Source organism: Raphanus sativus, unplaced genomic scaffold, assembly GCF_000801105.2.
Source record: "Raphanus sativus cultivar WK10039 unplaced genomic scaffold, ASM80110v3 Scaffold1256, whole genome shotgun sequence".
Classification (NCBI taxonomy): domain Eukaryota; kingdom Viridiplantae; phylum Streptophyta; class Magnoliopsida; order Brassicales; family Brassicaceae; genus Raphanus; species Raphanus sativus.
The window spans coordinates 1-23,385 of NW_026616569.1; the positions used below are offsets into that span (position 1 = coordinate 1).

The 23,385-nt window shown below is 38.8% G+C and overlaps 5 protein-coding genes and 1 long non-coding RNA gene across 6 annotated transcripts; 4 read left to right on the plus strand and 2 right to left on the minus strand.

Moving 5' to 3' along the window:
- The first annotated feature begins 7,929 nt into the window (after nt 1-7,929).
- LOC108860427 (B3 domain-containing protein At5g25470-like) lies at nt 7,930-9,450 on the plus strand. The gene is made up of 4 exons (XM_018634310.2): nt 7,930-8,099; nt 8,320-8,629; nt 8,760-8,884; nt 8,998-9,450. Exons 1-4 carry the CDS (start codon nt 8,007-8,009, stop codon nt 9,247-9,249), a joined length of 780 nt encoding a protein of 259 aa, XP_018489812.1. The 5' UTR covers nt 7,930-8,006; the 3' UTR covers nt 9,250-9,450.
- A 491-nt stretch (nt 9,451-9,941) lies between these two features.
- LOC130503953 (putative F-box protein At3g17560) lies at nt 9,942-11,266 on the plus strand. The gene has a single exon (XM_056998526.1). The coding sequence runs from the start codon at nt 9,942-9,944 to the stop codon at nt 11,061-11,063; it is 1,122 nt and encodes a 373-aa protein (XP_056854506.1). The 3' UTR covers nt 11,064-11,266.
- Nucleotides 11,267-11,355: 89 nt separating this feature from the next.
- Nucleotides 11,356-15,406, minus strand: LOC108863064 (uncharacterized). The gene is made up of 11 exons (XM_018637369.2): nt 15,243-15,406; nt 14,728-15,046; nt 14,569-14,646; nt 13,977-14,488; nt 13,276-13,893; nt 13,039-13,193; nt 12,756-12,946; nt 12,531-12,664; nt 12,096-12,430; nt 11,888-11,991; nt 11,356-11,728 (listed from the first exon to the last, which is right to left on the minus strand). The coding sequence occupies exons 2-11, from the start codon at nt 15,026-15,028 to the stop codon at nt 11,658-11,660; spliced, it is 2,499 nt and encodes an 832-aa protein (XP_018492871.1). The 5' UTR covers nt 15,029-15,046; nt 15,243-15,406; the 3' UTR covers nt 11,356-11,657.
- Nucleotides 15,407-16,229: 823 nt separating this feature from the next.
- On the plus strand, nt 16,230-17,394 carry LOC130503952 (GTP-binding protein YPTC5-like). The gene is made up of 5 exons (XM_056998525.1): nt 16,230-16,426; nt 16,518-16,544; nt 16,630-16,714; nt 16,787-16,912; nt 16,984-17,394. The coding sequence occupies exons 1-5, from the start codon at nt 16,392-16,394 to the stop codon at nt 17,179-17,181; spliced, it is 471 nt and encodes a 156-aa protein (XP_056854505.1). The 5' UTR covers nt 16,230-16,391; the 3' UTR covers nt 17,182-17,394.
- Nucleotides 17,395-17,979: 585 nt separating this feature from the next.
- Nucleotides 17,980-18,815, plus strand: LOC130503951 (uncharacterized). The gene is made up of 4 exons (XR_008941079.1): nt 17,980-18,072; nt 18,167-18,207; nt 18,293-18,432; nt 18,501-18,815. It is a non-coding gene; the product is annotated as an uncharacterized LOC130503951 (long non-coding RNA).
- Nucleotides 18,816-20,768: 1,953 nt separating this feature from the next.
- Nucleotides 20,769-23,181, minus strand: LOC130503950 (glutamine synthetase cytosolic isozyme 1-3-like; the record flags this gene model as incomplete). Its single annotated transcript, XM_056998524.1, has 8 exons — nt 20,769-21,225; nt 21,666-21,719; nt 21,795-21,998; nt 22,063-22,257; nt 22,345-22,393; nt 22,503-22,606; nt 22,729-22,768; nt 23,033-23,181. Coding segments are annotated over 8 exons (1,140 nt in total), but the record flags the coding sequence as incomplete, so codon positions are not given.
- Nucleotides 23,182-23,385: the final 204 nt, after the last annotated feature.

Sequence of the window (23,385 nt, forward strand, 5' to 3'; positions counted from 1 at the left end):
ACAGGCTATTTGAAGAAATAAACTTTTATCTTCATCACGTAAGGCATCATAACTAAACTCTAAAATACTGGCAATTTCACCATCTCGGTCAAGGTGCTTCCTTAACCTTGGTAGTGTATCTATCCAATCTTGCTCAGACATTCCTCGAAAATATGATCCCATAACCCTTAACCCCAATGGAAGTCTACCTACAAGACTCCTAACTTCAGAAGCAAGCTCTCTCAAATCATCTTTAGGGTCTTTCTGACCAAAAGCATACATGCAGAACATTTGAAGAGCTTCATCATTTGATGGTAAATCGACATTGTATATATGGTTGATCCCACTTGCTTTTAAAATCTTTTGATTTTGGGTTGTGATGATAATCCGACTCCCAGGACCAAACCAACAAGTTTCTTTCGCCATGGCTTCCAGTTGTATTAACTGATCCACATCATCAAGGACAACAAGAACTTTCTTGTCTTTCAACCTGTCTTTGACAACTCCTAAATGTGGAACCTTAATACATGTTGGGTTCCTTCTAGATGGAGGAAACCCATTGGGTTTGGTTGGTGATAACCAAACTTGGAAGTTGGGCCATTGGTATTAGTCCATGAGATTAGTATTGGGCCTTGGAGGTTATTAGGGTTAGTGAGATACCATATAAAGTCTCTTAACCTAATTTGTGCTAGACACAGCAGACATAACACAAGAAAAGAAAGAAGAGTACTCAAGAAGACTCTTAAGACAAAAGAGAGAAAAAGGAGAGAAGAAGGCAGATTTCGTCTGGGTTTGTCAAGGCAGATTTGGAGGGTCAAACGGATCTTGATCGGGCTGATATTTTGTGGGAAGCTTCTTCAGTCAGTGGGTTAGAGGTTCACCGAAGGGATTTGGATTCTAACGGTTGGATCTTCTGTTATCTGGGTTTTCGTGAAGCTGGTCGTCACAGTTTTTCAGCAGAGCTGTCTTGAGTGTTTGGTAAATCCGACGGTGAGATCTTCTCTGATTGAGCTGAGATTTGGCAGACGTGTTGTGGACTTGTTCATCTTGGATTTGTACGGTGGGATTAGTCTCTGGTTGCCGGAATCCTTGTGAGCTGAGGTCGTCTTGTTGCTGCCGGTTTTGAAGCTTTGTGTTGCTCTCTTGTTGTTGTAGTATCTTGTGTTGGAGATAGCTCTTTGTAGCTAGAGTCTCTGTTCTGTTCAGGTTGTTGAACAGGGAGGACGTGGTTGTACTCACATACATTTATATAGTGGATTGTTGAGTGGACTACGGTCCCGTGGTTTTTCCTTCTCACATCGAGGAGGTTTTCCACGTAAAAAGTGCTTGTCTCATTTAGTTTCTGCTTATACTATATTCTGCTATCGTCGAAGTATTTTCCTCACAGGTTCACACAAGGTCAAGGGAAACACGACCGTTAAGTTCCGCTGCGCCGTGTGCCTTTATTTCCCCAACAGAGTGGTATCAGAGCTTCTGGTTTTAGGGCTTTGGGTTTGATAACTTCGGGTTATTGTTGCTTGTGTGAATGATGGAGAATATGGGCAGGATGGAAAATATGGGCAGGATGATAAGCTTGAATGGTGCTAACTATCATCTATGGAAGGGCAAGATGGAGGATTTGCTATTTGTTAAAGAATTCCATGTTCCTGTCTTCGAGGAGAAGAAACCTGAGAAGAAGACGGATGAAGAGTGGAAGCTGCAGCATCGCCAAGTGTGTGGGTTGATAAGGCAGTGGGTAGATGATAATGTGTTGCATCATATTGAGACTGAGACGGATGCTCGTTCTTTGTGGAAGAAGCTGGAGCAGTTATATGCTAGGAAGACCGGAAATAACAAGATGTACATGATCAAGAAGTTGATTGAGCTGAGGTATCAGGAGGGGACTCCGATGACAGATCACTTGAATGCGTTTCAGGGATTACTCAACAAGCTGTCTGATATGGGCATCAAGTTTGATGATGAGATTCACGGTCTGTGGCTTCTCGGTACTTTACCGGATTCTTGGGAGGTTTTCAGGATGTCTCTTTGTAACTCCGCGTCGGAAGGTGTTATTTCGATGGATTCAGTGAAGAACAGTGTTCTTAATGAAGAAGCAAGAAGGCAGTCGAATGCTAGCAGTTCGCGTTCAGATGTTTTTGTTACTGAGTCAAGGGGGAGGAGTTCAAGTAGAGATCCCAAGAGGGATAAGAACAGGAGCAGGAGCAAGTCTAATAGATTTGCAAATATGGAGTGCTATTTCTGTCATAAGAAAGGGCACATGAAGAAAGATTGCTGGAAGTTGAAAAACAAGCAGCAAGGAAATCAAGAAGAAAAGGTGGATCGGGTGACAATCACCGAAGATCAGTTTCTCATTCTTCTTGAGGGTGATGCCATTAATGTCGCATGCCAGGACACCAGTTGGGTGATTGATAGTGGAGCTACTACTCATGCCACATCACAGCGGGATTTGTTTTCTACCTATACTACGGGTAATTATGGTTCTGTGAAGATGGGGAATGATGCGATGGCTCAGGTTGCTGGCATTGGTGATGTTTGCTTGGAGACTAGTCTTGGTACTAGGTTGGTGCTTAAGGATGTTAAGCATGTTCCAGATATTCGGATGAATCTGATATCGACGGGAAGACTTGATGATGAGGGTTATTTCAGTTTGCACGGTGGTGGTAAATGGAAGCTCTCTCGTGGTTCTTTGATTGTGGCTCGAGGTGAGAAGTCTTCATCTTTCTATTGGATGCAGGCTAAGGTCTCCAAGGATGTTGTTAATGCGGTGGAGAATGATAATGCCATAGAGCTATGGCATAAGAGACTCGGTCACATGAGTGAGAAGGGAATGGCTGTGTTGTCTAAGAATGAGGTGATTCCAGGAATCTCTGGTTTGCACCTGCAGAAGTGTTCGCATTGCTTTGCGGGAAAACAACACAGGGTATCTTTCAAGTCTTCTGCGCCTTCTAGGAAACCCGAGGTACTGGATTTGGTACATTCAGATGTGTGTGGTCCAATGAAGACAAGATCTCTTGGTGGCGCATCATATTTCGTGACTTTCATTGATGATCATTCAAGAAAGTTGTGGGTATTTTCTATGAGGACGAAGAATCAGGTGCTGGAATATTTCAAGCATTTTGTGGCGTTGGTAGAGAGACAAACGGGGAAGAAGCTGAAGTGTATCCGCAGTGATAATGGTGGAGAGTACATCGGACCATTTGATGCTTATTGCAAAGAACATGGAATAAGGCATCAGTTCACGCCGCCTTATACTCCACAGTTGAACGGGTTGGCTGAAAGGATGAACAGGACGATTGTCGAGAGGATGAGATGTTTGATCTCACAGTCAGGCTTATCGATGACTTTCTGGGCAGAAGCTTTGAACACGGTGGTTCATGTGCTGAATTTGTCACCAAGTGCTCCATTGGAGGGTGATATTCCAGAGAGGGTTTGGACTGGTAAGGATGTTTCTTACAGTCACTTGAAGGTCTTTGGGTGTAAGGCATTTGTTCATATTCCCAAGGTTGATAGATCGAAGCTTGAGATGAAGTCGCGGCAGTGTGTGTTCATCGGTTATGGTCTGGATGAGTTCGGGTACAGATTTTATGATCCCGTTGAGAGGAAGCTCGTAAGGAGCAGAGATGTTGTGTTCATGGAAGATCAAACGATTAAGGACATTGAAAAGTCCAAAATTCCAACTCAGGTTTATGAAGGTTTGATCGATATAGAGGCTACTCCTTCTACATCAGTCCACGGTGAGGTTGAGGTTGAGGTTCAGGATGGTACACCCGGTGCAGATGCTCCCGCACATGAAGATGGCAATGGTGATCATGGTGACGATCATGGTGAGACACCAGCTGCTGAGAACCAACCTACTGTTGTTAGAAGATCCACAAGGGGTCTTAAGCCGTCGACAAGGTATGATCCTAGTGAGTATGTGCTACTTACTGATGGGGGAGAGCCTGAAAGCTATTATGAAGCTTTAGAGGATGAGCACAAGGATCTGTGGTTTGGAGCCATGGATGAGGAGATGGATTCTTTTGAAGAGAATCACACTTTTGAGTTGGTGGAATTGCCTAAGGGCAAGAAGGTTTTGCTTAATATGTGGGTGTACAGAATTAAGCATGAGGATGGAAAGCCACCTCGATACAAGGCTAGATTGGTTGTGAAAGGTTACAGCCAAAAGAAGGGGATTGATTATGATGAGATCTTTTCTCCTGTTGTGAAGATGTCATCCATTCGGGTTGTGCTTGAATTGGCAGCGAGCCTTGATCTAGAGGTTGAGCAAATGGATGTGAAGACTGCTTTCCTTCATGGTGATTTGGAGGAAGAGATTTACATGGAACAACCGGAAGGCTATGTTAAAGAGGGCAAGGAAAATTTGGTTTGCCGCTTGAAGAAAAGCCTTTATGGATTGAAGCAAGCACCGAGGCAGTGGTACATGAAGTTCAAGTCTGTTATGGGGGAGCATGGTTATGCAGAGACTGATTCAGACCAGTGCGTATTTGTGAAGGTGTTTGGTGAGGATGATTTTATCATCTTGTTGCTGTATGTCGATGATATGTTGATTGTGGGCAGGAACATGGACAGAATTAAGGAGTTGAAAGAGCAGCTCGGAATGTCCTTTGCCATGAAAGATATGGGTCCAGCGAAACAGATTCTCGGTATGAGAATTGTTAGAGACAGAAGTGAGAAGCTGATTCATTTGTCTCAGGAGAGGTACATTGAAAAGGTACTTAAAAGGTTTCACATGGACAAGTCTAAAGTGTTGAGTACTCCGCTTGCACCACACTTAAGACTGAGCAGTCAACAGAGTCCGAAGACATATGAGGAGAAGGAAGATATGGCGAAAGTTCCATATGCTTCTGCAGTTGGTAGTTTGATGTATGCCATGGTCTGTACAAGACCGGATTTAGCCTACGCCGTTGGAGTTGTCAGCAGGTTTATCTCCAAACCGGGGAGAGAACATTGGAATGCTGTGAAGTGGATCTTGAGATATCTCCGAGGGACTTCTGATCTGAAGATTACATTTGGGAGTAAGAAGCCTTTCCTGGTTAGTTTCACTGATTCTGACATGTCTGGAGATGTTGATTCTAGCAAGTCTACTTCAGGTTACTTAGTAACATTTGCGGGTGGAGCTGTGGCATGGCAGTCAAGGCTGCAAAAGTGCGTTGCACTATCTACCACTGAGGCAGAGTTCATTGCTGCAACTGAAGCTTGTAAAGAGTTGTTGTGGATGAAGAACTTCTGTGAAGAGATCGGTTTCAAGCAAGAAAAGTATGAGTTGCTTTGTGATAGTCAAAGCGCCATTTGTCTCGGGAAGAATTCTACATTTCATTCGAAGTCGAAACACATTCAGAGGAGGTATCATTGGATACGGGATGTGGTTGCTTCTAAGGAAGTGGAACTTGCAAAAGTTCATACGGATGATAATGGAGCTGATATGATGACAAAGTCTTTGCCGAGGGGAAAGCTTGAAGTATGCCGAGGGATAGCCGGAATGGCTGTTTCCTCCACCTAGTCGGAGGGGGAGTTTGTTGGGTTCCTTCTAGATGGAGGAAACCCATTGGGTTTGGTTGGTGATAACCAAACTTGGAAGTTGGGCCATTGGTATTAGTCCATGAGATTAGTATTGGGCCTTGGAGGTTATTAGGGTTAGTGAGATACCATATAAAGTCTCTTAACCTAATTTGTGCTAGACAGCAGACATAACACAAGAAAAGAAAGAAGAGTACTCAAGAAGACTCTTAAGACAAAAGAGAGAAAAAGGAGAGAAGAAGGCAGATTTCGTCTGGGTTTGTCAAGGCAGATTTGGAGGGTCAAACGGATCTTGATCGGGCTGATATTTTGTGGGAAGCTTCTTCAGTCAGTGGGTTAGAGGTTCACCGAAGGGATTTGGATTCTAACGGTTGGATCTTCTGTTATCTGGGTTTTCGTGAAGCTGGTCGTCACAGTTTTTCAGCAGAGCTGTCTTGAGTGTTTGGTAAATCCGACGGTGAGATCTTCTCTGATTGAGCTGAGATTTGGCAGAGGTGTTGTGGACTTGTTCATCTTGGATTTGTACGGTGGGATTAGTCTCTGGTTGCCGGAATCCTTGTGAGCTGAGGTCGTCTTGTTGCTGCCGGTTTTGAAGCTTTGTGTTGCTCTCTTGTTGTTGTAGTATCTTGTGTTGGAGATAGCTCTTTGTAGCTAGAGTCTCTGTTCTGTTCAGGTTGTTGAACAGGGAGGACGTGGTTGTACTCACATACATTTATATAGTGGATTGTTGAGTGGACTACGGTCCCGTGGTTTTTCCTTCTCACATCGAGGAGGTTTTCCACGTAAAAAGTGCTTGTCTCATTTAGTTTCTGCTTATACTATATTCTGCTATCGTCGAAGTATTTTCCTCACAGGTTCACACCAAGGTCAGGGGAAACACGACCGTTAAGTTCCGCTGCGCCGTGTGCCTTTATTTCCCCAACACATAGGATACCTGAAAAAGGTTACAGCTAAAGTCTAACTTCACGCGAAGACGCAGTTATGACCGTTTGTACATTTAGCCTTGTTTCAGAAAAAGAAAAATCATTGATTGTACTATCTTTTTTTCTTGTCGAAAATTATATAGTCCAGCTCATGCAAAATGTATTTTGTAATGTTGGATAATATTCGACTAATGAAATTTCATCTTTTTTGCTTCGAAATAAAACCAACCAAATGCTCTCTTTTTGGATTATAGCTTTGGTGATTTCAAATTATAAATTATTTTTTTTTAGAAAAAAATCAACTTGAGAAATGCGTTTTGAACAAAAAAAAACAAGATAGGAGTTTAGGACTGGGATGACGTTAGCACCGGTACGTAAGGAGACTATGATTCTAGTTTTATAAAATACTGATCGGTACTCTATATCCGGATCACAGCAGCATACACCTTTACTAAATTGTCTATGGCTCCTAAAAATCTCAGGACCATACCTGCTTACCGGTGAAGGGAACTCCTTTTGATTTCACCGAGGAGAAACGTATAGGTGAGTCTGTTGTTTATGGGAAGCATGTACGTGTGTGCCTTGAGACGCAAGGATTCCCGAACGCCGGCTAACCAGTTGAATTTCCCGTCTGTGGTTAAGGCTGCTGACAAGTACAGGCATGCTATGCTGTTTTAGGTGGTAGATGATTGGAACAAAGGCCGGTTCGTTGGTCCATAGAACCGGAAAGAAAGTGATTTTAATTTTATCTTTTGCTACTAAAATCAAACTGAACCGGACTTTTCACAATAAAAAGAAAGGTTAGGGGTATTTTAGTAATCTGGAAGACGTGTCAAGTTTGAAGAAGAATTTATAGAGCCTCTTCTTTCATTATTGCGTCCTCTATAATAGAATGGGCGAGGTAAAATAAGGAATAACGTCCTTTTTTTTTTTAACACAGGAATAACGTTCTAAGAGCATACATTCTATTTTCTCCTCTATAAGAGCATCAATATCCCTAGGCCCTTAAACCATCCTTTAAGGAGAAAGAGGAGAGGACCAAGAAGAATAATGGGGAAAATTTCTTATATAAAGGACAAATAAAAGTGTCCCTTAGATTACCATGACCAGAAAAAAAAAGAAGAGAGATTTAAGGGATTTGTGGAGTCCCTGGGGATACTGATGCTCTAATTTCCATAAAAATAGAGTAACTCTATTATAGAATAAGTTTTGTTCCAATGATTTACTCTATAATAGAGTTACTCTATTTTTGTAGAGAAAATAGCGTAAACCCACTTTTTCACTCTATATTTGGAGTGAAATAATGGTTTTACTCTATTTTCTCCACAAAAATAGAGTAACTATATTATAAAGTAAACCATTGGATCAAAACTTACTTTATAATAAAATTACTCTATTTTTGTAAGAATTATAGAAGAGAAAATAGAGTGTCATTCGAGATGCTCTAAGAAGAGAAAAAAGTTTATTTTGTTTACAATTTACTTTGGCTTTTTGCTTTTATTAACCACATGCAATTGATCATCATCAGCTCTCCACAAGACCACAACACTTAGTTTTCAAAATAGATCTCGGCTTTGAAGAAGAAGAATGTCACCGGAGAGAAAGATGCAAGAATGTCTGAGCAAGTCTAGCTTCTCCAAGTCTCTGTCTCCAGGTCAAAACTGGAAATCTAAATCCAAGGTACATCCTCTGATCTCCACTCTCTGTTCCATTGAACTTGCTTTTGTTACCAAGAAGACTATATATCTACTTTATCTTCAACGTTTACACAAATGTGATACATGATCATAAGCTTTTACTTCATTCTTCTGCTGGTGATTGTTTTAGCTACAACTACAGACAAAGCCTGCATGCAATTATTTTTTGTTTACTCAACTGTTTCTGTTTTCTTTTCTTAAAGAGGATTATTCCGGAAGAGTTCTTGAGAGGCACCTGTGAGTCTTTTGAGCACAGAGTGGTGTTTAGCGTTCCATGGAACAATTCTTGGCAACTCTGGCTCCACCCAGACAAAAAAGGTCTGTTTATGATCAAAGAAGACTGGGATGAGTTTGTGGATGACAACTTTTTAGGTCCAGATGATACACTGGTCTTCACACACCAAAACACTATGTATTTCCAAGTGAGAATCTTCAAGAAAGATGGAAAAGAGATCATCTCTGCACCTCTTGGAGTTGAGCCTAAAAAGGAGACAACCTCTGCTTCTACCTCTGGTAATACCATTCAAATTGAAAAGAAACCATCCTCATTTTCTTTAAACTCAAAACTATTATACTTTTATCTCTAAGACAAAAGATATGGACTGCCTATTTTTTGTTTTTGTATTGGCTGCTGAACTTTCAGCAAGTGGAAGAACAACTACTCGTGGGAGAAAGAGTTGTGCTAATGTGCAAAACCCTGAGCGATACCTCTTAAACCCCCAAAACCCTTATTGTGCGAAGACTGTGACGAAATCAAACCATTTGCTGGTAAATACTTTTTTAGTTTCTAGTCACAAAAGTTACACAGTTTATTTTATTGAACTTGCAACTGAAACAAAGACTCGTCTTTTTCTATATATCTTTCATATTTGTGCAAGTAGCATGTGGGCACTCCGGTGATTAGGCAGTATGGCTTGGAGTTTGGTCCCCGTGATTCCTCCATGTACTTCATTCTTCCCGATGGAAAGAAAGTGGATGGCTTAACTAAGTATTACAGCGGTTCTCCTAGTTTCCTTGGCTGGGAGAATGTATGTCAACAGTACAACCTCAAAACAGGAGACACTGTTGTTTGTGAATTTGAGCTCTCAGGACGTGTGGTTGCGGGTGTTAGAGTTCACTTCGTAAATGAATGAGGAGATAACTCTGGTCTCCTTCCTATGAACTAGGTTTCTAAGCATATCTTTTACCAACCTCTATATTATTGTAATGCTCTAGATGTGACCTCTATGTTGGTTCAACGAGTTTGTAGCACTAAATGTGTTTCTGTTTGGTTTAACAAACTTGCAATGGTAAGATGTAGTACTAGTATAATCTGCTAATATACTTTGGTTCGGATTGGTACATAACTCCATAGTACAACAAACACTTCGGAATAAACTTAGGTAATGATCTTATTAATACGAGTCTTTTCCCCAAATATAATCTGAGCTCTATGTTGAAACAATTAAAAGGGACGGATGAGTCAAGAGGCTTTATGTGAGCGCAAAAACCAAAAATAATAAACAAACTTGTTACCACCTCAAAAATGTAAGATCTAAATGATAAATGTAAAATAAACTTATTTTATTTCACTAATGTTAATAACAAAATTTTATTATTTTGTTTTTCTTATCAAAAAGGGAACATTCGGAATATAAATTAGTTTTAATAAAGGAAAATAACTGAAACTCAAGTTATTTTTCCCCGAAAATATTACTAGTTTACTTGCCAAAAAATGTATGAAACTATTTCGAGCTTTCCAAAATTTACTTAAAACTCTGTCTGCATTTTTTGGTATAAATGTTATGAAAATTCTGCATAATATCTTATCACAATAGAAACAATAATGATCTCTACTCTGCCCCAAGAATTGGTAGAAGAGATACTGTCTAGGGTTCCGGTCACATCTCTGAGGAGCCTACGATCAACGTGCAAAGGATGGTTCCATCAAGCTTTATTCAAAGATCCAAGATTCATCAAGAAGCACTTTGATAAAACAAGGCAGTATCATGCTCTCATGCTGAATCACAAGGTATGTTCAGTGATATCCATCCACGGAGCTAACTGCGACGCTGAGACAATATTTGGTGTAGATGGACTTACCGTAGTTGATCTCCATGATAATGTAACCAAAGCCTTTCATCATTGTGATGGCTTGTTGCTATGCACCCACCCCAAGTCAAACATGCTTGTGGTTAGGAACCCGTTTTCAGGGAAAACCAGATGGATTCAACAGCAGAAGCCTTATTACAATAGCGCCTATGCTATGGGATACGACAAGAACGAACTGTGCCATAACTACAAAATCTTGAGGCTTCCGTGTTACTACGACCACGGGAAACCTGAATCATGGAAGAAACTTGATGTCACGACTCTAGAAGGCGACTTAAGATTGGAAATCTATGAGTTTGGCTCTAACTCATGGAGGAGTCTTGATGCCGTCACAACCCAAGCCTTCTTACAACCTTGTGGGGTGTCTCTAAAAGGGGATACTTATTGGCTGTCGTCTAATCATAAAGTGTTTGACTACTCACTTCTCAGTTTTGATTTTTCAAAAGAAAGCTTGCAACGTCTGTGTGTTCCTAGCTCTCTTTATGAACCATGTGATTCTGATACTATGGCTCTCTCGGTCGTTAGAGAAGAACATCTTTTGTTGTTATATCAGAGTAAAAAGACACTGCTGGTGGAAATATGGATAACCGATGAGATTGAGACCACGTTTGCGTCGTGGTGCATGTTCTTAATAGTGGATTTAAAACCTCATGTCCATTTTATTTGGAATCCTATGAGTTTCTTTATCACTGACATGGAGAAGGAAGTTGTTTTGTGTTGTCATGGATTCAGAGATGTTAGTAATCGCTTCTGCGTGTTACGGATGGTTCCTAGTGGCATATCACGTTGGTATTTGCCAACTCGCGCCTGGCATGTTCCAACATTGTTCGGTTATGTTCCAGCAGAGTTAGCATAGTAATTCCCTTTGTCATGTCCTTTCAATTATGGATCAAAATCTTGTCTTTTTTCATGTTTCCAAGATAATAAAAGATTTATTGATTAAAAGTGTAGTTTTGGCACTTAAGAAAATAATTTAAATTTATTTATATTTTATTACTTACACATTTTAACCAATACTATTTGAGATAAATAAAATTATTTACAAGATCAAACATTTGTAACTAATATTAAATTTAAAATAAATATAAATTGCATTAAAATTCTAAAATGACAATTCTTTTATGTAACAAAAAAGTGTCAAAACACACTTTGTGAATCAGGAGTATATAGTAATTAACAAATATATGTAGTTCATAACAAAGGTTGTGTCTATCCAAGTTTTAACAGAACCAATCAATTGCAAACAAAAGAAGTCCAAAGAAATGCAAACACATGTTCAAAATAAATAGCATCCAAAGTGGTTTTACAACATAACTTTCTTTCAAAGCTTGAAACCAAAAGTCAATAGCCTATTGAGATGAAGATGGAACCTGTGAAACAAAGACTGCTCAGTGTTTGATGATGACTCTGCTCGGCTTTAAGAAAGGCAAAAAAGTGGTTTTGGGTGAGGCTAGAAAATCCCAGAGGAAATGCTTGACGTAGCGTTTATCTTGAGTGACTGCTCTGGAATGTACCTCCGACCTGTCACACACACAGACAAGCCCATTTGGTGTTTCGGTCATTAAGAAAAAGAATCTACAATGAGCAGGTCACTAGAGATTTGCATATGGATGTTTTCATAGAAAGGGAAAAATGTGTTTATAGTCGTTGGTGATAAACTAGACAGTTTCTTTTGTTTACCTTTCTCCTTGACGTGGATTTGGAGAGTATCCAAAGTGATTATGCCGTCAGTCAAAGGAAGTAACTCTAGCTTGATTGTTGCTGTAGACTTCGAAGGAACACATCTGATGCATTTAGAAAGTAAAAACCAGGTTACCCAATAGTAAAACATTACCAGCAGAGGAAAAAAAAGGAATGAGTTGAATCATATTTGCTATTATAAGTTTACCCCAAGGGAACTCGACTTTGTAGCCAGAGATGTGTACAGCCCAAGCCGCTCTTTGGAACAACATCTGAAGAAGGATTCATTTCATCATTTGTTGGTGTCTCTGTCCTTGTATCCAGTGGAATTGAGGGTAACGACTGGACTTTACGCGTTGTTGTGTTGCGTTTTTCGGTTTGTACTCTTTCTGTGAACTCAGAGAATCCTAGGAATGGGCTTATAGGGGATGTAGGCGTGGAATTTAGGGACACCACAGACGGAGGTGATGTGAAGGATGCTGGAGCCAGAACCGTTAAAGACAGATCTTCAGTTGTCAAATTTGATGCCTGAAGTGTTAAAATCTGAAACAGCACAAAAAACAAAGACCCCATTGGGATTTAAGCTGAGTGGTCTTTGCAGATGGCCAGTAATTTATAGTCAGAGAGAGAGAGAGAGAGTGACCTGAACAGGTAGCTGGGAGGCCCTCCCATGGGGGCCACAAGGCTCTCCTGACATTTCAGACGCAACAGAGATCATCAGGTCCCTCGAAACTCTTGGTCTCCACTTTGTTCGTTGTTTGAAAAAAAGTCTTGATTCTGAATCCAACAACAACAACAAAAAAAAAAGATCTTAAGAGAAGAAAGACACAAACATGGCTAAAAACCTCAACAAGCAACAAGGATCAACCTGTGTAGTTGCAGCGACATGACACCATCACCGCATAATGATCACCACTTAAACCGCTCCCTAGTCTTTCAAAATTCACAGATGGAAGAGACAAACTCGATGACTTGAGTTCTTTTCTCGCAGCAGAGGGCTTCAGATTACTTCCAACAGAAAAAGCAGGCTTCACAATGAACGAATGCTCCTCACCTTTCCTGAAACGTTGGAAGAAAACTTAAGACGTAGGTAAGTGCACTCTATAAATGTTCCTGAAAAGAGCATTCTAGCTTTGGTCCCTCAAACAAACCTGAGAGTTAAATTGGGCAAACTGTGCTCGTTTCCAGCTTCAATACAAGCAATTGGTACTGAAGAAGGAGAAGCACTCTTCCCTGCCTCTTCAAAAACAATTGTTATGGCGTCGATGTATATAACAATATCTGGAGTGTGTGTAGGAGCAACGTTCTGCCAATCAAAAAGATAAATTTTAAGATGAGTCCTAGAAATAAATTGAACACAGTAACATCAAAGCTGCACAAACACACACCTTTATCTGAACGCAGAGAAGATCATCTGTATTACAATCAGCTGCAAAAGAATTGATATCAATAGGTTGAATGATTTCGAGTTTCCTCCTCCATCTTCTACCAGGAATGCAGATGCCTTCGAGTCCACAACGAACAGAGAATCTATCCCGCTCCAAAGGGACACCCCGGAAAGATAACAGCTCTTCAGTCCCAGACTTCTGACCGTTCCTTAATGTTTGACCTGAGTAACTGTCCCAGTCTTCAAGATCAAATGATGGTTTGGAGCTTTGAGTTTTTACGGGTCCAGTAACTGGTGCAGTGTTCGGCGCTGGAAGAGCTGACATGGAGTAGCTTCTAAAATGGCCGAATGAGAAGAGCTGAGAACCTGAGCCAGAAGAGAGTGATGGCTTGTGCGCAGTGCTGCTGATACCTGGGGTAGAGCCGCTTATAGGAGGTGGTAAAGAACGGGGTTGCTGAGAGATAGTGTTATCCAACGGTATCAACCACTTTAAAAGGTTCCCATATGGATCCTTGTGTCCATGATCCGAGTCAGTATCTCCGTCCTGATGCTTCTCAAACTGCAGTATCTCAATGATGGGTTCTTTGGGACAGTCAACGATATAAACTTGTAAAGAGACCTGCACCCTTCCAAACAAAGGTGTTGTGTGAGAATCAGTAAGTTAACTTAATCAGCAACTTAGTAAGAATTACCATCACATACCACTATGTCTCCATTGGGCAAGGCACAGCATTTTGCTTTACTTCTAGCTACACCTCCAGCAACATTAGGATCAAAGTCTCCTCTATCTACAAAAGCACTAACACAAGGTCTCTTTTTCCTCTTTTCATCTAACTCTGTGTCTCCCACCAGAGAGCTTTTCTTAGACCAAAGCGGCTCGCCAGACTCTGCGATCCTAACAAAGAAATGAGACTTCTGAAACCTGGAAAGCAAGTCTTCAGTTCTTCTCTGATGATCCTCCATCCTCAAGATAGATTCGCCATCAGATACGTCCTTCTGTGAATCCAAACTCTCTTTACCAGGACTGTCGCCGTTCTGAGTTGCAAACTGACCATCAGGGCTCAGATCTCCATCCCCTGACGGTGTACTCGCCCCGTTGTCAGAGAGCTTTCTATGTCCAGTTCTGCTCATCACCTCAGCAACTTTAAAAGGGGTGATGATCTCAGCGTCTCCTTTACTCTCAGATAAGCAAGCAAGGATCTGAATCTGCTCACCTATAAGTAGACACAAATGTCTCTAATGTTACAAACAGCTAGTAGCAGTAGTAAATGATGAAACAGACGCATATAGTTACCAGGAAACACAAAGGAGCGATCCAGGGACCGTAACGACTGAATATCAACGGACTCAGACCAGTTATCCGGAATCTCCTCTGTAATAAGAAGACATCAGATTAAAGTAGAGAAGAAGCTTTAAAGTTGAATACTTTAAAAGTTAAAAGAAGTATTATTACTATATGGAATAGAGATCCATCCTTGTTCATCAGACACATCAGAGAACCTCTCCATACCAAAGCCACCACCAGACTTTGAATTTGAGTCTCCATTACCGTCGTCGTCTCTAGATCCATCAGCCAAATGATCCTCATCTACTGATGGATACTGTGGGAAAGTCTCCTCAGCTATCAACCCTTCCAGAGTCGATCCGGGGGGCTTGGTTGCTTCGGGAGGAGGAGGTTGAGGCGGAGTAGCTGGTGGTTCGCTCACCGGAGGGCGGTGAGTGGCGGAGGAAGCAGATCGGAGCAAGAAATTCATCACTCAGGATCCCAAAAACTGCAATCAAACAGAAGAGAGTGTTAAAAGGTCAATTTTTCTCTCTCTTCTATCTCCATAAAGTTTGCAGATTTATCGCCAAAGATGGTAACTTTATCTCGCTATCTTTACAGAAGAAGAAAGAATCTACTTGATTCGATCTAATCGGATCCAAAAATTGAAGAGCTTCAGCAAATGAAAAAAAAATGCACGATACCTGATGAAGTGTCCTCGATTGGATCTGTGGATTCGCCCGAAGAGAAGTTAGACGTGGAGAGGTAATCAATCACCTTCCTTCTACACAAAAACTATTTCCTTAAACTTCATCAGCATTTGATCAAAACCCCCTAAAACAGAAAAGAATAATAATACATTTTATTTCACTTCCAAGCAAAAAAATAATACTAATTCACAAGTGTTTTTATTTCAGCGGAAATTTTACAAATGAAGGCTTTAATAATAACTTAATAATGTAATGGTAATGGTAATGAAAAAAGGGGGTTTAGAAATTAGAACTACAAATTTGGTAATAGGTTATTGATGTAGTAATTACACTAACTCTCCTCAGTTATGCTTCAAAAAAATATTTGATTTTACTAGTGTTTGGTCTGCTTCTTCCCCCGAGTATTTTTAACACTGAAATTAAATTAATTAATTCAGGAACATCTCAGTCGTTGGTTCCCTGAGCAAACAAATTTGGGATACCCCAATCCAAATCTAACCCAAAAAAATCTGAACCAAAATCCAAATCAAAATAACAAAATATCCTTTGAGTTAGAAGAAATCGGATAACTGAAACCCCGAATAAATAATAGCTGAATCAGAATAGATTTACGAAGATAACCGAACATATGCATATTTACCTTATATTATTAGTTTTATTCTCTCTCATTTCATTCAAAATACTTATATTGATGCTACACATAGTTTAAGATCAGATAATATACATATAATTATGGATTATTGCTCACTTAAAAAACATGTTAAACTTTTTGTTTCACGCATTAACAAAAATTGTATCCAAAATTTTAAATTAATAGCCAAATTAATGTATTTTTAGTTTTAAATTTTATCTCCAATTCTGATATTTTTATAGAGATTCTCCGTGTATCTAGGCAGCTAAGCTCATCTTCTTATTTCTTCCAGGTGAACACCGCTTTTTATTTCTTACTTGATTTGAGTTCCACACTGTGACTCTGATTGATTAGATGTCTTTTTCGATTTGAGTTTATTTCTTGATTGATTCGAGTTCTACACTTGATCTGATTGATTTGAGTTACATCCTAAATGTTATGGAAAGCTTTGATTCCATAAATTAATTATTTCTCTGTGTTCATTTTGTTTGCAGTTTGCTTACATTCCAGCAATGGTTTTACCGATTTTAGTTGTTGGTGACAGAGGGTACTATATCATATCTTGTTTTTTTATCTTCGTCATTGTTCTTCCATTTTCAAATATTTTGTTTGAATATTGATTTCTTTGATTTGGACAGGGTTGGTAAATCATCATTGATTAACAGGTACGGATCTGAGAGGTTCTTATGTTTTTTTTTTCTTTGGTCTTATTTTATCAATTATGTTAAGCAATTTGTTAACATGTTTCAGGTTTGTTAATCGTGAGCTTACGGCTGAGATTGATGGCGCTCTGGTAAGATGGATGGAAATTGATGATAAGATCTGGAAGTCGAAGGTAAGAAAATAATATGTACTAGTTTATTTAATGGAGCTTTGAATATGAATAAACTAGTTTCTTTCCATGTAGATTTGCGAGGATAGCGTGTCCCTTTATCGACGTGATCGAATCTGTTGCTGTGTTCTTGTCTTTGATGTCAACGACATAACATCGTTTGACAGTCTCAACAAACATATTGACCAGTATGTTTATCAGGTATATAAAATCTCTCATACGATTTGACATTATAAATTTTCATTGCCAAAATCTCATGGTGGTTTTCGCAGATGCTAAGAGTCAATCCGAACTCAGATCACTTCCCCCTCAACATAACCAACAAGAAGAAACATTTATTATTTTTCTCTTTTTTTGAAGTAGCAAAGAACCATAATACTCATGGAAATGACTTGAGACAAAACCTGATGATTTTTCTTTCAGAGTTTGCTAATGTTGTCAGCATTGATCCACATAATGCTAATTGGTAATCTCTCTCTCACTTGTTAAATGATTTTCTTGGTTTATGTCCAGTTGCATTCTTTGCTTCTAGATTATTCTGTTTCATACTTTTTTAATTGTTTAAGTGCTTCAAAGCTTTTAGGCAGATGGTGAAGATTTATTGTCGTCAAGGTGAATACGAGAAAATGATGGATGTCAATCTAAAGATGCTTCAATACATCAAGGGTAGATACCAAGGTGATTCCGTGTATAGGTTTTTGCAGTCCCTCCGCCATGACTTAAACCGGTTGCAAAAACTGCACAAAAATTGAATGATGCTTCAATATATTTATATTTTTTCCTTTTTTAAAATCTTAACAAAAATGATGAACTAAGAAAATTATTTATTATAAGATAAGTTTAATGTAGATGTGAAATATTTGCATCTTTATAATTTTGTAACATACAATATCCACTTAGAAATAATAGTTAGTTATTTATAAGAAAATAAAAAGAGTATTTTTACAATTTTATTTTGGTTAGTCTTTTAGAAAGGAAATTATTTATTCTATAGTATTTTTTTATTCATGATTTTTATTAAATAATTTATTGTACTTGTAGGATTTCATAATTCGTTTTTGTTTAATATTTTTTTCTTGAAAGTTAATATTTATCTTTTATAATTCTCTTTCTTCAGTATCTTTAAAAACAAAAATTATATTTTTTGCTAAAAGGAAAAATTACTTTCAAATAGCCCTTTACAATTATTTTTTATTAGAACTTTTTTAAAAAATTAAAATTATAATCAAATATTTTTAACAATATATACATGGCAAAATGTACTTGGCAGAACGTCAGTGGACATAAGCTTATGTTGCCTTCAGCACGGTTTTTACAAACTACTGCAAAGACAACAACCAGAGATATATACCATGTGTAAAGTAAGTTTCCTTTCATCTTCTCATCTCTATATACATATGTTTTTATCTCTATTTTTATACCTTTTAATTGATCTTTTGTCTTTCCTTACAAAAGGTTTGATCTTATGGCGAGTATGATGGGCTCGAATGATCAGAGTAATTAGTCGTTTCCATTAGTACTATGGTTCTTTGCTACTTTCAAAACCGAGTAATAAATTAATTCTTGTTGATTATGTTGTAGTGTGATGTGATCTGAGTTCGAGTATGCCCTACACATGGGACCTACACATCTGCGCAAATCACCCTGAGATCTTGACATTGAAATCTTCCATAGAAGCATATCAAAAACAGGATCTTGAAGAGTTCGAGAGAGCACTAAAGGTAACTTAAAAAAATAATATGGTTTTCTCACATAAACAATACTCTGATTAAACTGTTTGGTTATGTAGAGTAACTTGGAGCATGATACGTTTATCAATCGCTGCATGGAAGATTTGCTACAGAAGATGAGAACACAAGCCATACTGAACTTGCTGGAGTCGTGCACAACAAAGAAGATTGGAATTTCATTCATATCTACCAAACTGGGCGTCACAGAGGATGAAACGATGGAGTTGTTGAGGTTGCTGATACTCAACAGTGGAGTTCATTGGCTCGTTGATGAAGTGGAAGGTTACTTGGTGAGAGTTGAGTGATTACAAAAGCGTGCTGGGTTAATAAGAGTGCTAAAACTCTTTTGTTTCGTTCATTATCAGTTGTGGTCAAACTCGTCTCTGCAATTACTAATTAGAAACTTAAATCCATTTATGTATCTAGTCGTTTTCCCTTTCAATGTGAAGCACCACACTGAGTTTTCACATTTATGCCGGTGCCGAACACTGCACCAGTTACTATGGACAATCAATACTAGCATAATCCTCTGAGAACCAATACAGCTCATAGAGCTGGCAGAATAATTGGTGTATATGGACGGACAATCAATACTACCCGGTTCCTCTGAGAACCAACCATACGGCTCCTTGTGTTCATGATCCGGCCCTGGCAAGAAGTCTAAGAAGCATCCGCTTTTGACTTTTGCGTTTATAAATATTTCATTGCCAATTGTATAATGAAAGTTACAGTAGCCCGACTTGACTGGTTCGACTTACGCGGTATACATTTTTTACTTTTTTTAATTAATGTAGCTTTTAGTGGCCCAAAATACAATTTTTGCTTCCAGCCCACTGAAAGCCCGGGCCCCTACCCTTAATATCATGTAAAACCCCGTTTCGGCTCCAAGTGTCTACGTGCTCTATACATATCTCAATACTTAGCATAATTTGCTTATATGTAATAGCCACGTTATTTGAGTTCCAAGTACTGAACTGAGTTCTGAGTTTCATATAACTCTGGATGAGAGATGGAACTTAGCATTCGTTTTATCAGAAGTCTTAACCATAAAATTAATGATTTAAACAATCTAACCATGAATTAAAAAGAGAATGTGCACCTTTAAATGTTACGAGGAAAAAACTACATGACTTGTGAAACCAAAACGTTAGATTCCGTTTCAATTCGTTTCTTCTTTTTACTATCAACTCCTTTTTCCATGTGGAAAAGACGAAAAGTTGAAACGTAATCTGCTTCGCAAAAACTCAGGACGCATCTAATAGTTTGATTAATAACAATATTATATATTTTCTTTCAAAGCTTACTAGCAACATTATTACCAACCTTAGGTTTTCTTTCGTTTTGTGTTGTTGGTCGACAATACAAATCATAACTATATCACTTTCTATTTTATCTTGTTGATTCAAAACTTTATATTCTTTCAAAGCGAAATCAAGTGGGTTGGACGTCATGATTAACGTGTTTAGTTTATGAGGAAAGTGTGATTAAAGTAGCTGCGATGATTAAAGTCATAAAGTGTGATACTACAATGCACTGAGATACCAAGTACGAACAGTGTACTTGCGTTTATGACTTCCAAAACTTAAGAAAACGTTAACACAACTTTTCTTCATCATCTTTTTAGTTCGTCATGGACATTATACCTAACTTAAGAAATAAATACGTCACAAAAAGACTAAACTTTTGTTAGTGGAGTAGTCAACGAATCACAAATGACCCCACTCAAAAAATAAATATCACAAATATCAATAAAATTGCAAATTCGGTTTGACTTTTTAGCCCAAGACAGAGACTGTCGCGCACTTCAATGCATCAGACTAGGACATAGGAGTACACTCACGTGACGAGCGCGTTATACGTTGTTCCCACCTCAAATTCCACCACCCTGCGTCTTCGGAATTTTAATATTTATTTGTTTTTCAATTTCACTACGGAAATATATTGACGAGAAATATCCCACATCGGAAATATAAGAATTATTCTACTACTATATAAAGGGTTATGGTCAATCCACTAATTATCAATTGGTTTTAAGTTGGAAGCGCATAATTAACCTGAATTTAACATCTTATCAGAACGATAAGAGGGAGGGTTTTGATGAGAAACATCCCACATCGGAAATATAAGAATTATTCTACTACTATATAAAGGGTTAGAGTCAATCCACTAATTGCCAATTGGTTTTAAGTTGGAAGCCAATAATTAACCCGAATATAACAGAATATTCGTTATTATTTTATAATAATACACTATATTAACACCAAATCCTACCCGCGACAAGTTCAAACATGCAATACGTTCTTATTATTATCATGCAGTATAACAAAAGCTTTAAAAATCCTTTATTTAATTATTCGAAACAAAACACACCAAACGCCGTTGTACTACTAAAGTCCATGATAAGAATTATTAGTGCAATTAAAAAGACATGTCTGATCATTAACCGAGGATGGTGGTTTCAGCGATCATGGAAGTGACGACATAAGGATCCATGTTAGAAGCTGGCCTTCGGTCCTCGAAGTAACCTTTGCCTTCTTTCTCAGTGTCACGTCCCACTCTTACCGAGGCTCCACGGTTCGCCACTCCCCAAGAGAACGTGTTGATGTCTGCAGTTTCATGCTTCCCCGTGAGACGACGTTCGTTGCCTTCACCGTATGCAGCAATGTGCTCCTTGTGCTTCACCTGAAGCTTCTCTATTGCTTTCTTTATCACTGCTAATCCTCCGTCGTTCCTCATCGTCTTCGTACTGTAGTCGCAGTGAGCTCCAGCTCCGTTCCAGTCACCCTGAACCAATGCAACAATATGTTACAACAACGCTACTTACAATCAGGGCCCGCTACGAGAATTAAGAGGTCATAAACATGTTAAGATAAATTTTAATAAAAAATTGTGTTATACAAATAATGAGACTAGATCATGTATTATGATAAGTTAGCACATAAGGAAATTTCTTTTTGAAACTATAATTAATTAAAAATTTAAAACATATTTATTTTATATAAAGATTTAGCGATTAGGATGATATTTTCTGATAAACTTTAAAAATGTAGATTACCAAAGAAAAACTTAAAAATGTACTATTTTGGATATTTACTTAATTCTTTTTTATTTTTATGAATAATAGTTTTTAGATGAGCTAAAACGAATGTTTCGTCGCACTTTGTATATGACCGACGCTGCTTACAGTGCATATGATGAGCATTAGAGTGTGTTAAGATACTAACCGGGACTGGTTTTGGGTCGAAGCTGACATTTACACCAGAGATCTCAGTGATCCTCTGTCAAACAGATAGTTTGATCATTAGCAAAGCTTGTACGTATTCACAGTAATACAGGTTAAAGTAGATTATTACCTCGAGAAGGTATCTAGCGACCCAGACTTGATCACCAGCACTAATACCCTCAACTGGACCGACTTGGAACTCCCACTGTCCAGGCATGACTTCTCCATTGACACCGGAGATGCTAATACCGGCGTAAAGACAGGCCTTGTAGTGTGCGTCCACAATGTCACGACCAATGGCTTTGTCAGCTCCCACGCCACAGTAGTACGGTCCCTATGTCATAATATTAGAAAGTTAGGTAAAAATAACATTAGAATCAGTTGATTGTTAGATGTACCTGAGGACCAGGGAAGCCACCAATAGGCCAACCAATAGGCCAGTTCACACCCTTTTGCATCAAAGTGTATTCTTGCTCAATCCCATACCAAGGCACCTCCTTGGCAACGTTGGGATGGCTGAAGATCTTAGAAGCATTGTGCCTCTTGTTGGTCGGGATTGGATCTCCAGCCGGTGTGTAAGCGTCACACATCACCTGCATAGATCACACAATAGCCAATTTTTTTATTCTGATCCAAAATTGTATTTAGTCACACACTAATTATATAAAAACCAACCCTACCAGGATGTTGTCGCCTCTCCTGAACGGATCACGAAATATCGCCTGAGGGCTATCGATTCATTAACAAAACAAAAAAACAAGAATGAAGATCAAGACGAGATTTGTGTTAAATACTTATTACAGTAGATAAACAGAGGTAGATGATCGGGAAAACATACTATAGAATGACTTCACTGTTATCTCCAGCGGCCTGACCGGTGCTGGACCCATCGTAGTTCCACTTGGGAAGCTTTGATGGATCGCTCACTGGTCCTGGGAGCGTCTGTATTTATCCAAAAACAAATCAGATTTTGATCATACAAGGAGAAACAGAGGATGTGAAACAGAGTATGAACAGAGAATACAAGGAAAAACAGAGGATGCATAAACAGAGCATCAACTTACCCTGGCTTTGCTTCTAATGTCCATTCCAGATCCACCGATCCTGTTCAATCACAATCCATACGAAAAATATCACAAACCCAGAAGACGACAACAGAGAAAGAGACAAGCTTTATGATGTACACGTCAATCTCATCGACACAAGACAGAAAAAGAGAAAAAAAAAACAGTGAAGTGAACCGAAATTGTAAAAACATAAGAGATTATTAATAGCAAAGGCAAAGCTTTTGGATCGTAGCAGTAGTAAGAAAACAGATATAATGAGACTGGTCGTGAAAGAGAAGGGACTAGGGAGATGGAACCAAACCATATGTATTCGGCAATGATTTGCTTGGTGGTGTCGGAGAGGTTGAGGTTGACGAGATCTGAAAGCAAAGACGTGGCTGTGCGTCGGAGAGAGTAATAGTAATCAATGAATGTTGTTTTAGGGAAGACGATATCGATACAGCTCCTCTCCTGCGAGTGTTTATAGAGCTTTTTTTGTTTTTGTTTTCTTTCTTTATTTTAATTTTCAGATATTTAGGTCCAATAGGAAAAGTTGGTGATTTTATTTTTATTGTTGTGTGGCAATATTACTTCTTAGAACTTTTAATAATAGATTAGTATGATTATTTCGATTCAGTTACGATTTATCCTGAGATTGCAGAATACAGATTATGC

Excerpts from the sequence above, each read along its gene's own strand:
- LOC130503952 (XM_056998525.1), top strand. The coding sequence starts at position 16,392 with ATGGTTTTACCGATTTTAGTTGTTGGTGACAGAGG. Across the intron at positions 16,545-16,629 it reads AAATCATCATTGATTAACAG|GTTTGTTAATCGTGAGCTTA; the intron begins GTACGGATCTGA and ends AACATGTTTCAG. Across the intron at positions 16,913-16,983 it reads TTGACCAGTATGTTTATCAG|ATGCTAAGAGTCAATCCGAA; the intron begins GTATATAAAATC and ends TGGTTTTCGCAG.
- LOC108863064 (XM_018637369.2), bottom strand. The coding sequence starts at position 15,028 with ATGAATTTCTTGCTCCGATCTGCTTCCTCCGCCACTCACCGCCCTCCG. Across the intron at positions 14,489-14,568 it reads TCGCTCCTTTGTGTTTCCTG|GTGAGCAGATTCAGATCCTT; the intron begins GTAACTATATGC and ends GTCTACTTATAG. Across the intron at positions 12,665-12,755 it reads ATGTCGCTGCAACTACACAG|AATCAAGACTTTTTTTCAAA; the intron begins GTTGATCCTTGT and ends TGTTGGATTCAG.
- LOC108860427 (XM_018634310.2), top strand. The coding sequence starts at position 8,007 with ATGTCACCGGAGAGAAAGATGCAAGAATGTCTGAGCAAGTCTAGCTTC. Across the intron at positions 8,100-8,319 it reads ACTGGAAATCTAAATCCAAG|AGGATTATTCCGGAAGAGTT; the intron begins GTACATCCTCTG and ends CTTTTCTTAAAG. Across the intron at positions 8,885-8,997 it reads CGAAATCAAACCATTTGCTG|CATGTGGGCACTCCGGTGAT; the intron begins GTAAATACTTTT and ends TTGTGCAAGTAG.
- LOC130503953 (XM_056998526.1), top strand. The coding sequence starts at position 9,942 with ATGATCTCTACTCTGCCCCAAGAATTGGTAGAAGAGATACTGTCTAGG.